At 34.6% G+C, this 16,471-nt stretch overlaps 3 protein-coding genes across 4 annotated transcripts; all 3 read right to left on the bottom strand.

Annotated features, from left to right (window-relative positions):
- Positions 1-4,165: 4,165 nt before the first annotated feature.
- Positions 4,166-8,269, bottom strand: LOC112754335 (organelle RRM domain-containing protein 2, mitochondrial). 2 transcript variants are annotated; one of them, XM_025801953.2, is made up of 5 exons: positions 7,942-8,269; positions 7,298-7,482; positions 5,421-5,489; positions 5,185-5,291; positions 4,166-4,522 (listed from the first exon to the last, which is right to left on the bottom strand). In XM_025801953.2, exons 2-5 carry the CDS (start codon positions 7,461-7,463, stop codon positions 4,424-4,426), a joined length of 441 nt encoding a protein of 146 aa, XP_025657738.1. In that variant the 5' UTR covers positions 7,464-7,482; positions 7,942-8,269; the 3' UTR covers positions 4,166-4,423. The 2 variants fall into 2 exon arrangements, with proteins under 2 accessions (XP_025657738.1, XP_025657739.1); XM_025801954.3 differs by having other exon boundaries at positions 8,002-8,206.
- A 1,079-nt stretch (positions 8,270-9,348) lies between these two features.
- On the bottom strand, positions 9,349-11,625 carry LOC112754317 (glyoxylate/hydroxypyruvate reductase HPR3). The gene is made up of 2 exons (XM_025801932.3): positions 10,851-11,625; positions 9,349-10,056 (listed from the first exon to the last, which is right to left on the bottom strand). Exons 1-2 carry the CDS (start codon positions 11,328-11,330, stop codon positions 9,535-9,537), a joined length of 1,002 nt encoding a protein of 333 aa, XP_025657717.1. The 5' UTR covers positions 11,331-11,625; the 3' UTR covers positions 9,349-9,534.
- Positions 11,626-11,631: 6 nt separating this feature from the next.
- Positions 11,632-15,997, bottom strand: LOC112754328 (UTP:RNA uridylyltransferase 1-like). Its single transcript, XM_072221516.1, is given in 7 exon segments — positions 11,632-12,030; positions 12,477-12,673; positions 13,049-13,112; positions 13,267-13,490; positions 13,904-14,275; positions 14,560-14,895; positions 14,898-15,997. Coding segments are annotated over 7 exon segments (2,358 nt in total). The 5' UTR covers positions 15,852-15,997; the 3' UTR covers positions 11,632-11,819.
- Between the last annotated feature and the right edge of the window lie 474 nt (positions 15,998-16,471).

Genomic DNA, 16,471 nt, shown 5'->3' with positions numbered 1-16,471 from the left:
GTTAACATATCTTTTTCTTGAATATTGTAGCTGATATCAAAGTCATATTATATATATATAAATATATTTTGACATGCAGATGTCAAGATGCAAATCTAAAACTATATGTGATTTATCAGAGGGACCAAAAAATCGTTGACTAAACCCCGTCCACACCATAGGCATTCGAGGTAAGTGTGGATCGGAGGCACATGGACCCTCGTGGTGTGTGGGATGGGAGGTAAGGTGCAAATTCAATTGGTTATGGGTTACCAACTTTTTGTCCGTCATTGGTGACAGATTTTCAAATAAGCTACTCTCACTTATCCTTTCTAAATTTTCAAATCAGCATACAGCGTACGTGAATTAACGTGTACAAGGAAGAAAGAAAGAAAGAAATAAATAGGGGATCTTTCTAAGTTTCTATATTTTCAGATCGAGCATGCATGAATTCTCGTGCATTATGATGGAATGGGGGAGATTAAAATACAATTCAACTAGATATCCTTTAAAAGTTGTACAATATTCAGCTTTTTATTACAATAATTTAAAAAAAATTAAAACAAACACATTTAAAAATTATAAATAGATTTAGTGTCTTTTTAAAATTAAATACACATTCAAAATACAAACTAAATAAAACTGAAATTCAAAATTTAAATTTCAATTTTAAATTTCTATTTCAGATTTAATATATTTAATTATTAATATATTACAATTTAAATATACATTCAAAAATCAAATTAGTTAGAATTCAAAATTTCGAATTTAAAATTTTAAAATAAATCTTAAATCATCTTAAATCACTAGTAAAATCTTCGCTCCATAAAGACTAGAGCTGTAGCGCCTCCCCCTCCTCTCCTCCTTCGGCGACGCGCTCCTCCCCCGCGACGCGCACTTTCCCTGCGCACACCCCCGCGCCTCCTCCATCAATAGGCTCCTCCCCGTCCCTGGTCTCCTCCCTCGTGCCACGCACAACCGCCCCTTCTCCCGCGCCTCCCCTATGTCACACTCCTTCTGTCTCTGGTAGTTCTACTTGCAAAATTCTAAAAAAATTTGGTTGAATTTATTCATGAAGATATGTTATTCCTTTTTTTTCCCTTAATAAAAAGTTCTATTTTTAAAATTTATGTATAATATTGAGAGTGTCTGTATTTTTTTTCCTTTTTTTTAAATGTATTTGTGATTATAATTTTTTTTTTGCACTCATATATTTGATTTGGGAGTTATAATGTTAACCTAATTTAGATGTGTCAATACTTAATTTTGGATGTGTTTATGTTGCTCATTATGTTCTTATATACATATATAAGTTTTTTTACATGAGTTTTGGATGTGTTGATAAAATATTTAGAATGAATTCTTATAATTTTGGATGTGTATTTGAGTTTAAGTTTTTCTATGTTCAATATGTAATTTAGAACTACAATGACAATAATTTAGATGTGTTAATACATAATTTTGAATGTGTTTATTTTGTTTATTTAATTTTAGATGTGTTTTTGACATGAGTTTTGAATGTTTTGAATAAAAAAAATAATTCAAGTGAGTTTAATTGATTTTGAAAACTTCACCGATTTTTTTAAAATTAGTACACGAAAAGTTGTTACGAGTTTTATGGTTTAATTTGCAAAAAATTAATGTATTGCAAGTAGTTACAATTTTTACGGTGATAAGTATTCAAAATAAACGTGGTTCCTTCAAAATAGGAAATATGATTAATTAAAAAATTAAAATAATAAAATATTAGATTTAAAGGCTGAATAAAGGCTGAATTTTATTGTACAAGTAGCATTTTCCATTAAAATATACATGTACAACTAGTGTTTGTTTTTTGAATATTTTTTTTTTAAATGTTATCCATCTGTAAACGTGGTAACTAATTTATTCACCGCCGGTCATTCTTTCAAGGACAAACGGCTGATTAATATTTTCTGTCTAAAATAAAATTCAAACTTCTAATCTCTTGAATAAGAAATCAGATAATGAACTGTTAGACTATATGCAAGTGATTTACTTTTTTTTTTTTTATAATGCAACTATTCATAGTTGGGTTTTCTTTTTTTGTTTTCCCCCATGAATTGGACAGCCAACCATCTTTGGCTGTTACATCACACACTCACACAAACCATATATTTAAAGGTTTTATCTACTATTTGATCATTATTAAGATTCAAACTCAGATACAATATATTAAGAAGCAATATATCTAACTACTCAGTCAAAGCTTCAGTTGCATATTTGGATTCTCTTTAATTTTTTTTTAACAAAAGAGATCAAACAATAAAGTGAAAAGACAGAATCTCAAACAGAATCACAAACATCAAAAAACACTGAAATAAATTTGAGAACAATTCCTAGTGTTATCTCTGATATTGCCATCAACAATAAAAGAAATCCAAGTTACACTATTCTCTATAACTGGTCAAGGATTTGTGAAATATCTCTTTTATTCCGAATTTTTGTTATTAAAGATCCGCTCATTCCTTTCTAGCCACACATTTCAAATTACTCCAAAGAAACATATGAGCCACTTGTTACGCTCCTCTTTCCTATTAGCAATGTCTGTCCAACTCTCAAAATGTTCTTTCAGTGAATCCGGAATAGACCACAGCCTCCCAAAGTCAGATAGCCAATCACACCACACCTTTCCATAATGTTTTGGTGAAATCATAACTGGATATGTCCTCCGAAAGTGTTTCTGACCGCATTACCTGGCCTGCACAAAGGAGTTAGTTGGAAAAATACTTTCTTTGTCAAACTTCCAAATAACTCTATCTTGGATATCACATGCTATCTTTAGTTCTTTATAGGCCGTAAGGTCTCATACAATTGATCCACTAATAACAACTTCCACTGAAATAATTATCTCCTCTACTGAAAATTTCAAATTCACTCTAACCCGTTTCAAAACCCACAGTCTCCTATAAAAGATCTTCTTTGGTTTGAAACAGAAAAAAGCCTCAAAAAACTCGACTTTAAATAACCACTTTGTAGTCAAATGTCTTCCCAGAACCGGGTCCTCCTTCCATCACCCAAACAATCCAACAATCATCTTATTTCTCACATTATCCAACAATCATCTTATTTCTCACATTACGATCTTTGAACTGCAATATAAACCCCCTTGACTAGGCAGTGTTTGAGATGATAACATCACATTAGGATTCAAGTTATGATAAGAACATACAATCTTCTTCTATAATGGACACTCCTCTTTTGAGAAACGCCACCACCACTTGAATAGAAGGACTGTGTTCCTAACCACAGCATTACTCACCCTCCAATGCACCTAACTTTTTAAGAGTGTGAATCACTTTCCACTTAACTAACGCCAATTCTCTTCAAGTATCATTAATTTGAACCATTTTTATTAAAATTTCAAGAAAAAAAGAAAAGAAAAGAAAGGAGTGACGATCTTTTAGTAGAGATTTTTTCATTGTTGAAATATAAATCCTATTATAATTTAGAGAACAGAACACTATTTATTACTTTACACCAATTATATATAAAAACAAAAGTTGTGTTTGATTTTATTTTTCAATTTAATTTCCATTTGGTACTAATTTGATTTTATTATTTAATCCAATCTAATTCAAGTGATTGCGATTTTGTAAGGGTTTAAATTTATCTTTTAATCTACAGATTAAAATGATTAAATTAAATCGATTTTATCTCATTCAAATTTTAATATTTTATAATTTAAAATTTTTAATTATTCATTTTTTCCAAAATCAAAATATAACAAATCCAACTTTTAAAATATATAATTAATAATTTTTAAATTATTATTTTTTTCAAAATTGAATTAACCGAAGAAAGAATTAGATATTCAAATTGTTACAATATAATACAAATCGCAATGATTATTAATTTTTACCTTCTAAGATTCAAAACATAAAATAGCATACAAAATAAAATAAAGTGACATAAATATTTGAAAATTTATATTTCAGACAGATTAGTCTATTAAAAAAATACCAATAAAAATCCTCCAAAATAATAAATATGGACAAATTAATTTATTAGTATTTTTTTTTCTTTAAACACTAATCTGTCCGAAGTATAAATCTTCAAATATTTATGTCACTGCAAAACACTGCAATCGCATGCTTATACTTTACCATCACCACCGTTATATCTTGTGCGCATCCAAATAACTCGAAACATCAGCACCAACACCCTGTAACTAAAGCCATGTTACTTCAGATCAATCATAACCACATGAATCATAATGTTTTCAGTACTGTTGGAAGAGAACCATTGCATTATAACAATGTCCTGGAAGGTGAATCTCCCATTACAATAATCTAAAACTTTTATAGGTAATTAAAAAGAACACCCACGTGTCCCTGCCCTCATAAATAATACTTCTGTGCTTTTTGCATTCGCAACAACTTATACTGAACCAATTCAACCGGGCACAAGAATCTTATAACTGATATCACTGCCGCCCATATTGAGGTGGCATATTGTTTTCAGGTTGTCCCGGCGGAGGTCTTGGCCTTGCGTACTCAGCGAAGATAACCCAGCCATCCAAAAACTGTTTTGCATCAGAAAACATATCAGTCAGGGTTATTCAAATAAGCCACAAAACTGTGGCTGAAAGCAATAGCATAAGGCAAGCACTGCAGAACCAGAAACGTTGTCGAAAAGCACAAATCCATCAAATATGTTATAACCAATGAAACACCAACTTTGACGGGGCAACTCAATGGTGTGTCCATGCTTCTTATGTTTTATAGGATGAACTCAATCATGACAAGTTTCTTAAATCAGAAATCTAAATGTCGATCAAGATTCATATTCTATTATTTGTAGTTGAAATGTCAAACTATAAAATACGTACATGAGCTTGGCAATCCGTGCATAATCTACAGCTTATGAATATTCATACAGGCATTGCAATCCAGAAAATAACTACAGGGTATATAGGAAGGAAACTTTAAAACCAATTTTCAGGAAACCTGTGTATAAACAGTAGAAATGAGGTAGTTCAAAAGAAATGTGTTTGCAAAAACAAGAAACATTTAAGTTTATTGTATATTATTAAAGCATTAGTATCATTAGTTATAAATTGTGTCTTGTCAAGTTAAAATACACATACATGCAGATAAAAATCTGAGACAATAATCTCTACCAAGAAATCAACTTTGTCATATGGCTCATGATCATGGAGTAAGCATCGAGTTTAATTCAGCTTACCTTGCCATCCATGCCCTCGATGCCCTTTGCAGCATCTTCTAGAGTGGCATACTTCACAAAACCAAACCCCTTAGAGTAACCTGATACTCGGTCAGTTACCACCCTTGCTGAAAGCAGAAAAAGGGAGAAAGTTATGGTTTTCTAGTAGATTCCGAAGCATACATATAACTCTACAAAAAACCATAGTTGAAATTGATAAACTTAAATGTTCAAATTTTCAGAGAAGGAGAAGAAACCGTGAACAACTTCACCAAACTTTGCAAATTCGTCTCTCAACTTCTCTGAAGTAGTACGTTTGCTAAGCCCTGAAAGTTTTGGCAAACATAAAAATAACTTGGTCAACAAAACAGTCCATGTGACGAAATTTAAATCAAACCGATGGTGTATTACTTGGAAAGATAGCCAAATCTTAGTAGTGCAATGGACAAAAATTTTCTGTTACAGAAATAAAGTTAGAAACTGCAAAATACAATTGTGACATCTATTGCACTTTTTGTATATTCATTTTTGGCATCATCTAATAATTTATAGCCATATCAATCAGTTCATTCTAATGCCCAGATGCTTCTTTCTTAAGGATATGCTTATTTTATAAAACCGGTCTTTTGTCGGTTGGTAAAGATACACATCCAAGTTTTGAGTGAACAGTGTTGTCAAATAGTAGCTATGGCAGTATTATGGCGCTATAGTGTGGCAGATTTTACAGTGTGTGATGAGAATCCCATAGCACTGTAGATTTCACATCGCAGCCGCCATTCTCCATGGCAGCTGGTCACGGAAATAAAGCAGGAAATCCCTTTTTTCAAAAAAAAAAGGCATATTTATGATTTTAATTTCTATTTTGGAAAACTTCTATTTTTTTCCTAATTAGATATACACACTCTACCACTCAAAATAACCATCTCTTCCTATTCCCTCTTCATGTCCATGTTCTACCTCTGTCTTCCCTGCTTTTATGAGATGCATTCTCTACTTCCGGTTATTTAGTAAATATGATATGATTCTATATTTCTATCCAATTTAGTGATAAGTTTGATGAATATGATTTTCCAGAAATCTTAAATGTCTCTAATTTTCTTGAATAAACAAAAATAAGAAAAAGCACAACAATAAGTAAAAAATAAGTAAAAAACATAGGACAAAGTAATCCCTCCTCAGTGTTTGTGCTGGACTATCTTGTCATATTTATATTTTTATCAGGAACAAATTTGAATTATTCACATATCTTACCAATTAATTTGTCCAAATCCTTAGAAAATATTGAGGAGGGGCCATGTTGTCCAACATTTGAAATACGGGACAACCTCTAGCTACTTTTGTTAGCAGCATCAATGAAAGAAACAAGAGGAAACACAACAAGCTTCTTTTAAAAAACTTTCTTTATTGGAATGGGAACACGTTCAAACAGGTGAAGGATAGGGTCATGTTAACATTACACAACACTCATTAGCATTGACTGAAGTTTTAATCAAGCATGAAGCGTTTCAGACTAGAAGATCTTCCCCTTTTCTCCAAACCAATTAACTAGACATTAGACAATCGCTTTACTTCAAAAACCCAATTAACTAGTTAGCAACGCACCAACTTCGTGTCACTAATCAACACCTAACATGTTCGATTTAGCTAACAAACCATAATATCATATATGCATATGGGTTTAGCTAAAGGCACTTGCTAAGGTAACACATTTAGAAAGTTTTAATGTTTTTAAACTTTTTTTCATACAATACATGCTTTATAAATTTGAAGTTTTAGTCTTCCCACAAAAACTTTCTATATTTAACTCCTTAACAAGAGCTAAACCCAAATCATATTCATATCCAAACACAAAACAATCACAAATAACAAGTCAAATGCAGTCTAACATATAATCTATATATGAAACCTTAAGAACCATGGTAGATCCAAACTTCAAACACGACAAAAACAGATGAGGATACCAAAACAACAGAGAACCAAAACTTTAAACATCACTTTCTATTTTCTACTGCAGTTACATCAACAAACCAAGTTTTCCAAAAATCATGAGGGTTTCATTAATACTCAATGGAAATTACAGAAAACATAAAACTTCAGGAGGAAAAAAATTGAGAAGGTAAAGAGGGAAACAGACCAGAGACGAAGAGGTTGGTGTTGGGTTCCGCCATAGGCCGAGCTGGCTGCGCCCCCGCCTGTGGAGGCGGAATGAAGGGGAAGCTCAAAGATGGCTTCGTCGTGTTTGTGCAGAAGAGCCGCCGCAAACCTCCGGGAGCTGCCAACGCTGCCGCCCTCATCGCCATGGCCACGGGTACTAGTTAACTGGTTCGATGGTTCAACCAAAATAATCGAATTATAAATAAACACACAAAAACATAATTATATTCTAAAGTAAATCTTAAAAGTACACTAATTAATCCAATGACCAACACCTAGAAAACCAATAACAAGAACAAATAACCTAATGGCAAGAAAAACTAGGCAGCAGCAATGAACAATAAGTCAACAACAACATTGCAAAAAATTTAATAACACCTAACACAATAGCAATTAAGCGACTAACAACTTAACAAATTAACAAATAGCAAAAGCAACACAGCAACCTGCAGCAAGAAGAACTAGGAAATCGCAAAAGATTTTTATAAACCCCGAAAAAAAATACAGCAACCAGAAACTGCAACACAACAACCACAACACAGAAACCAGCAACCACCGCAACAGATACCATCAACAAAAAGTGAAAAACACAGCAAGAATCAAAGAGGAGACGACTACACCTACCAGAAACTGGAAGGCGAGCACGACGGTACTAGAACGAGACGGGCGGAAGGATAAAAATACCCGCGACGGCCGGAACTGGAAGAGGATCGCGACGGGTGGATGCGAGCACGACGTGAAGGCAACGGCGACGAAAATAAGAAGGGATGGGAAGACGACCGCGGCGGCAGAGCTCGGCGGCGGATGGAGAGAAGTGGGGACTGGGAAAAGAAATGGAACTGGTTTACGGATTTATGGGAAGGGGTTTACTGATTGATTAGGGTTTTTCGGTTTTTTTTTTATATTGAGAATTTTGTACCCGTTTTTTTTTTTTTTTCTCTCAACAGTAAACGATGGCGTTTCAATATGAAAATTAAATTAAATAGCATTTTTCAAGTGAAATAGTAAATATCAAATTTGTGATTGACAAAATAATTCTTGAAAAATTTTAAAATTTGACAAAATCGTCCAACGGTGAAAAGATGACGTCACAGAAAATGCTGATGGCAGAAAGCTTCGACAAGGTTTCTGGCCACCTTTTTATTTTGTGTTCACTGTTTCTTCTTCTTCAATACGCCGTTGTATCTCCTTTCGCCATGGCAGCTGAAGACCATCATGGCATGCCACTGCACCTCGCCGCATTATTCATGTTTGCCGCTACTTCCTCCTCAACACGCCGCGCCGCTTCTTCCTCCTCAACACGCTGCTACGTCTTCTTTTGTGTTCACTTGGCATTCCACTGCATCTCGCTGCATTATTTATGTTCGCTGCTTCTTTTTCTTTAACACGCCGGTACGTCTCCTTTTGGGTTTTCTTCTGCTATGGCAGTACCTCTCCACTTTTTCATGTTTGCTATTTTTTCTTCTTCAACACGTCGTTGCGTCCCTTTCGTGTTTCCTCCACTATGGCAGCACTCTTTTCCACCGACCACATCAATATTTTTCATTCATTGTGACATCATCTTTTTACAATTGGCTATTTTATCAAATTTTAAATTTTTTAAGTGACTATTTTGTCAATAACAAAAAACAAATAGCATTTATCAATGCTAAAATCTTTTAGATACCAATTCAATATTTATCTCTTAAAATTATTAAATAAAAATTTAGTTAAATCAATTTAATTATTTAACAATTTCTATTTATTAAATTTTATATGAACGCAACTGCACCTTTTAAGATGCTGTACAAGTACTCCGAGTAATGATATCCTACACATTAATTGTAGAAAAATTTAAAGTTTTTCATTGTGACAACAAAAAGACATATGAAAGATCATGTTATTAATTAGTAACAAAAAAAATTATAAATATTTAATTAATCGATTCATTTGACAAATTTATCTTAAAGTTGAGTTATTAATTTTGTCAACAATAACAAACCTTTAAATAAAACTCAAATCTACGATAAATTAATTTCGGATTAAGAGATATAATAGAAATCCATACCATCTTTCGTGAATGATTTTCTTCGACTTCGAATCAATATTCGTTATGGATAATCTATGAACAACATAATCTTGTGTGTGAGGGTGAGTTCAAAACTTCACAACTTTCTGATATACAAGAATCATTGCAGGGGATAAGACAAATTTGTAACATTTCACTTCAACCAACATTCACCATTTCACCTGAGTAATTAAGGGCTTATCTGATAACGAGGCTTCTATATTCCCAGCCACAAGTTCACACAATTTGATTATACATTCAGAAGTAAAAGCAGCACAATGTGGAGTCAAAACCACATTATCCATACTGAGTAGCTCTTTAGGAACATTAGGTTCATCTTCAAACACATCCAAAGCAGCACCACCAATTTCACCATCCATCAAAAACTTCACCAATTGCTTCTCATCAATAAGAGATCCTCTCCCAACATTCACAATGAACCCTTCTTTTCCCAATGCCAACATCACTTCTCTGTTTACTATGTGCCTTGTTTCCTCATTCAGTGCACAACAGAGAACAAGTGCATTGCTAGTAGCAGCAAGGTCAATAACACTGTTATAGAAAGGGTATGAAACTGCAGATTTTTTATGCTTTGAGTGGTATAAGATGGTGCAACCAAAACATTCGAGTCTCTTAGCAACTTCCATGCCAATGCTTCCGAGTCCAACTATGCCAATCCTCTTTCCTGATATCTGAAATCATCAATGCGTTATTGCTTTCAAAGTGAAGCTTGCAAATGAACACATGTTCTAATAGAACATTTTTTAAATATCCAAACAATGTATAAAAAATTGAAAGGATTAACGGAAAGAATGGAAGAATCCTTATCCTTAATCTTAATGCATTTATAAGTTTGAGCATATTTTTTAATTTTAATAAAGAAATAGATTCCTAAAACACGGAACAGAATAAAAAATAAATAAAGATGAGACTGGTGGATGCAACACCTATATATTTTGTTTGCAGTCTTGTTTACACGGTAAATGTATTTTTATAAAAAAATTTAAAAATAATAAAAAATATTAATAATATCAATAATTCAAATTTTTAGTATGTAACTAGTACATAAAGAAAAAAAATATGTATTAATTACATGCTAAAAGTTTATATAGTTGATATTATTAATACTTTTTGTTATTTTTAAAAAAATTTAAAAATACATGTATCTCATTTACATTGTAAATCGTATCCACCTGTCTTATCTCGTTTACACGAGATACATGCAAAATTATTATCTTAGTTAGAGGAATATTTATTTCCGTAAATATTTTTTAAATTATTTATTTCGATAATTATTACATTTATTTAAATTATAAAAATAAAAAATCCCCAAAACACAGGATATAAAAGAATAAATATACTAACTAATTTTAAATAAATTTAGAATTTAAAATCTAAATTGATATTGGCAGAAAAAATTAACTCCCTAATTAAATTTATTATAAAAATTAAAATCATTTAGCCTATATTCATTTAAAAAAAAAACCTTGTAACCGAGAGGGAAATCCCACGTGGCAGCTTCACAGATCGTCCGTACGAATCTATCGGCAGCCGAGACTCTCCTCATGACGTCGATGAGCAGCCCCACCGCCATATCAGCCACCTCATCGGAAAACAGTTTTCCGGCGCCAGCTACCTGTATCCCTCGGCAGCCACACTCATTGAGGTCAATGTGATCGGTGCCGGCACTGGTGGTGACGACTAGTCGGAGGGAGGGGAGGAGGCGGAGGACGGGGGCGGTGATGGAGAAGGAAGCACTGCAGATGACGGCGGAGATGGATGAAAGTGGAGCGGTGAGAGGGTAGAGTGAGTCCAACGAAGTGTTTGGGATAAGAAAACGGAATTTGTGAGAGTAGAGTTGTTTTAAGGTTTGTAAGCACGTTGGAGAACCAAGAACAAGCACTTGTGGAAGATCTTGGTTTTCGTGTTTGAGTTGTTGTAATTCTACTTTTTCTTCTTCCGCCATTGAATTTTGACGGTGGTGGGAAATTGGAGCTTCTTGGAAGTACAGCAGTACTGTGAATGGGAGGTGGGAAATGAACGTGGGACTTATCTTACATATTTTTTCGTTTCAATTTCGAAAAATGTTTTCGGAAATGCACGTGTGAATGGCTCGCTACACATTTTTGGAGCATGTATATTTGAGAGCAAAGATATTTGAAATTCAGTACATTTTAGAATGCATTTCATGGTCCTCCCAACCACGCCTGTGAGCATATATTTAGATCGATATCTTGGAAGCTAAGATCGATCAAAAGGACAAAAGCTTTTTACACTTAGATGACATATATTTAGATACCTTGAAAAATACACATATGAACATGACATGACCCATTGTCATATACGAAAACATGGAAAGCAGAACCTTTACAAGCTGAGTGTCCACTACTTCCTCACCCTAGTCTCTAGCTATAAATCTACCTAATATCACTATATATTGGACAAAAGCAACGAATCAAGAAGGAACATAGGGCTCAAAAAGTTTAACACATGGATTTGGATCATACTGCATTATATCAGCAGCACGTTCAAACTCTTCCCTCAGAACCTTGATACTGCGTTTATCCACCACTCTGCCCAGATCATGAGATATCTCAAAAGGATCCTCTATGCATATCAGATGCCGATCATTCCCAACCCTCCTCGTCCAGTCCTTCTCTCGCTTACTACACACCAAAAAGCAAGCATCAGGCATTTAAGATTATATTCAATCATATAGCTACTACATCAATAATAATATACAAACTAATTTAAATCTTATACAAATGCAAGCATATATGTGATTGCATGATAGTGGAAAACTTTAGTCATTTAAGCTCGAATTTGACATCCAATAAGTCTCGTCAGAAAAACAAGAGAAAGAAACAGAGTCTCTTTTTTCTTCCTTTTTTTTTGTTTCAATTTAGTATCTTATTACTAAGGAGCAGCTTCAAGCAAAGGAAATCGACATCAGGAGCATAAGGAAAACTACACATTAATCATAAACGCCTGTCTTAGAATTCAGAAAACAACCAATTTCTAGCAAAATGAGGAGGGACAATGATAACAAATGGGACTGTTGAGATAGGGACTGTGAGTATATGACAAACAAATTAGATATCCAGACTCTTACCTGATTATGCTTCCTGTACGTACAGATATAACTGAATTTGCGTAATCATGACAGTAAGCCCAATAATAGAAAAATCCCCACACTAACTGAGCTATTGTTTCCTTGTTGGGGCGTCCAAAATCAGCGAGTCTCCCAACTTTATCAAAGTAAGCACAATTCACATTGTCCACATTAACAGAGTAAGTCGATTCCATCTCCTTCATAGGTAACAGTCATTAATCAGGAAAACACATTAAATTGCAGAAGTATTAATTCCTTTACCATTTTCAGATTCTGCATACTTGGTTTATGTATTCTAAACTGCTTTCCTCAAACTAAAACCCAGCAAACTGCTTTTTCAAGAAGAACTACCTCACTCTGCTCAAGGCCCAAAACTTAAGGAAATGACCCTCTGGAGTCTAGAGTAAATTTTTTCTAAAATATAAAGGTGAGTATCCACCCTTAATTTAGAAAGCTTCCTGATTATAACCCAGTAAATTTTATAATAATAATACTAAACTGCGGTTACCGTGGAAAGACATTTCATTTACATCAAAAACACTTGCAAAAGAATGAGAAGTGGAAGTACACACCTGTAAGCAAGGAAGGATAGCAGGCCTTCGTTGTTGCAAAAAATGAATGCACATTAAGACATACCTGAAATTAGAACTGCCCAAATTACTACACGGAACAAGTGCTCATCATCAATCATTTGATCGTGTATCAACCAATTTTAATGTTCTTGGTAAAAACTTGTGTAACTTGATCCGGAGTAGAAAAATAAGGAAAATCAAATCAGAAGCTAACTTACGCATAGCTAGATAAGGTTCCATGATAAGTTTCATTCACTCCTCTTGACTTTGCCCAATGTTTGATAATAAACGCCAACTGCCTTAATCTTGCATCTATTTGAGCATAATCCCGAAGAAGCTTTGTATTTACAACAGCAAGGAGGTTGTTGATGCATATGTCACAAGAAATTCCTGTCGCTGGATCCATGAGTTTTACTATAGGAACTCTTGCCCGAGTCAAAGCCTGCAAACAAATGAATGTTTGTTGAGCAGTCCAGTAAACCCAACCCTTACAGTAAGTTATGCACACATATGCTCTTATTGCCCCATGAAGAACCGAAAGAAAGGCAGTGGAATATATCAAAATAAATATCTACTGAGAAAATATTTTTTACAAGCTCACTCCAACCAACCCAAAACCCAATGTCAAGCTTCCAATAACAATTTCCTAATTTTCCTCATATATAACAAAGCTTGACTTTATATGTCCATTATATCCCATTTAGTGAGGAAAGGCTTAGTTCGTTGTATTTTATCTCAATTATGCAATATTCTTCATGGGCTTATCACAAAATAGTTAATCATTACATAAATAAATACATACAACCAAGATATGATAGCAATATTAGCACTATAAAAACATAGCAATCTTCTCACCTGCACATTCTGCAGATTATCTGATTGTAAAATATCTGCCAATTTCATTAGAATATCGGATTTCTCCATGTTTGCTTCCTCAATTGCAAGGCAAATATCAATATCACTTTTAGAAACGCCAAATGAATTAGCACATGATCCATAGATAAAAAGCTGAGCTTTTGGCCACTCTTTATTAACTAATTTCTCCAATAATGCTAATAATTGTCTTTGCTTCACCTTTTCTTCCTCTGGAGGAATCAGAGACTCATATATTGCAAGAAAAGGAACGTTAAGATTATCTATGTCCCTTCGACGTATCATCTGCCTTTTGTACATTCTTTGCCGCTGGCTTAATAACCGTTGTCCTCTTGAATCTAATGATCTGGCATCCTGATAAAAAAATTCAGTAAGTGACCTTAGAATTTAACAATCCAGGGTCAAGCTAAGAAAGTCAAATAAAAGCCCAAAACCTCGTTATTTGATCATTGATAATAAACAACCAATCTAGATTATAGATTCTAAGTCTTTCCATAAAGAGTTCTAGTATTTATAATAATGAAAATCAAATACTCAAACCAAACCACTAGGAGAATTAAATTCAATTCAAATACTAGTTACTGAAAATGAATGACAATCCATAGTTACCAACAATATCAAAAATTTTAAGTGTTAACCTTCTCCCGAGCACGGCGTTGCCTTGAGTTATTCTTGTCTTCAGACTCATCCTCAACCAACAAGGAATCACCTAGCTGCTCCCCAAGGGCATCAGCATCAAGATCGCCATCACCATCATCATCATCAGCATCACCAATTTTAAGATTCGCCAAAGATTCTTCAACATCAGCACCAGACACTGAATGAAGTTTACTCCCCGCCGGCGGCCCTGGGTGATCAAGCTGTTCGAGAATCCCCATCTCGCGACCCACATTGCCTCTGCCACCACTTCTTTCCCCAGACACCATTCTGAAATTTTCCTTCCTAGGGTGCACACTCTCAATCCTACCACCCAATCCCCCAGAATCAACAGGCATCGCTCGATCGTCATCAACCTCTGAACCCTTCCTTCTCCCCCAGAGCCCCAATGACCCTTTCCCCTTTGCTTGTTCCCAAACCCTGGCGGTGGAGCCCTACTAGTCTCAGACCTAAGATTCCCTCCACCACCATGAAAACTATTGTTATTAATATTGATGTTGTTGTTGTGATTCCCCCTCTCAACCCCTCTCCTATCTTGTTCAACAACATCAAAATTCCCAGCAGAATTTGAAAATTTTGGACCTTGTTTATGCGGTTCAACATGGAAGTTCAAGTTCCCATTGTTCAGCTTCAAGTACAGCAACGAATCCACCGCCCCATTAGGTGGAACTTCATGAGCAAAAGCGTCATTAGGCAAGGACCCGAACTTTAGCTTCAGCTCCTGCTGCTTCTGCTGCTGAACAAAAGCATCAACTCTAATGTTGCTGTTATTGCTTATATTTGTAGTAGTAGCGGCCGTTTCAACTGGAAACCCTAATCTTCTGAGATCGTCGATTCCAATGTTGGAGTTGGGAATTGGGGTTAGGGTTTGAGTTTGGGGTACACCAGGAGGAGGGGCAAACGGATTATGAGTCAACCCGAAGAGATTTTGCGGGTAAGAGAGAGAGTGGGGCCAAGGAAGCTGAAGATGGTTCTGTTGTTGTTGATGATGGTGATGGTGATGGAGCTGAGGGATGGGGTGATCGTGACCGTTGGATTGCCACGGGGACTGGGGTACAAATGGAATTGTGGGACCCATTAATGCGACGGCGGGATCCAGTGCTGCCGGAGATTGTTGTTGCTGCAGCTGCGGCGGAGGTGGCGGCTGGTTTTGGTGGTGCGATTGAGGTAGAGGAGGAGGTTGATGGTGGTGTTGAGGGGGTCGTTGGATGAGAGAAAGGAGGAACTCGCCGCCGTTTGACGGCGGCGGCGGGTCGCCTCCACCGCCATTCATGGTGGCGGGGTGATAGGGGTGAAGTGGGTGAGTGGGATAGTGAAGGAGTGAGTAGCCTTTCGTTTTCTTTTTTTCTTCTCTTCTTTTTTTTTTTTCGTGAACGTTTTGGTTCAGAGAGAGACAGAGAGAACTTGGAAACGCAGTGTTGTAAACGGAAAGGTGGATTTGTTTGGCGGATTTATTTATCTGATGATATTTTTATTTTATTTTATTTTAAATTTTTATTTTAAATTTTGGATCAGATCAGACTCATCAGACCAGAGGACTATCTTGTTTATGTTTCTTTTTTGAATTAACGTTGATTTTTTGTGCCGGTAATCTTTATCTTTGTGATTTTGAAGATAATAGTACCACTGTATATCTTTTAAAAGGGATCTTGTATTCTGTCACCAAAAAAAGTGATCTTGTATTCAGTTTTTTATTATAATAATTTTAAAAATTTAAAACAAATACTTCTAAATAAATTTAATGTTTTTTTAAATTAAATGCATTTTAAAATATAAACTAAATAAAACTAAAATTTAAAATTTAAAATTTTTATTTCAATTTTAGTATTTTTAATTATTAACGGATTATCATTTAAATATATATTTAAAAATTAAATTCAGAAAAATTAAAGA

The sequence above is a fragment of the Arachis hypogaea genome, chromosome 2 (genome assembly GCF_003086295.3).
Source record: "Arachis hypogaea cultivar Tifrunner chromosome 2, arahy.Tifrunner.gnm2.J5K5, whole genome shotgun sequence".
Lineage (NCBI taxonomy): Eukaryota > Viridiplantae > Streptophyta > Magnoliopsida > Fabales > Fabaceae > Arachis > Arachis hypogaea.
The sequence above is the reverse complement of the archived record's forward strand: the minus strand, read 5'-3'. Positions and strand labels throughout refer to the sequence as shown.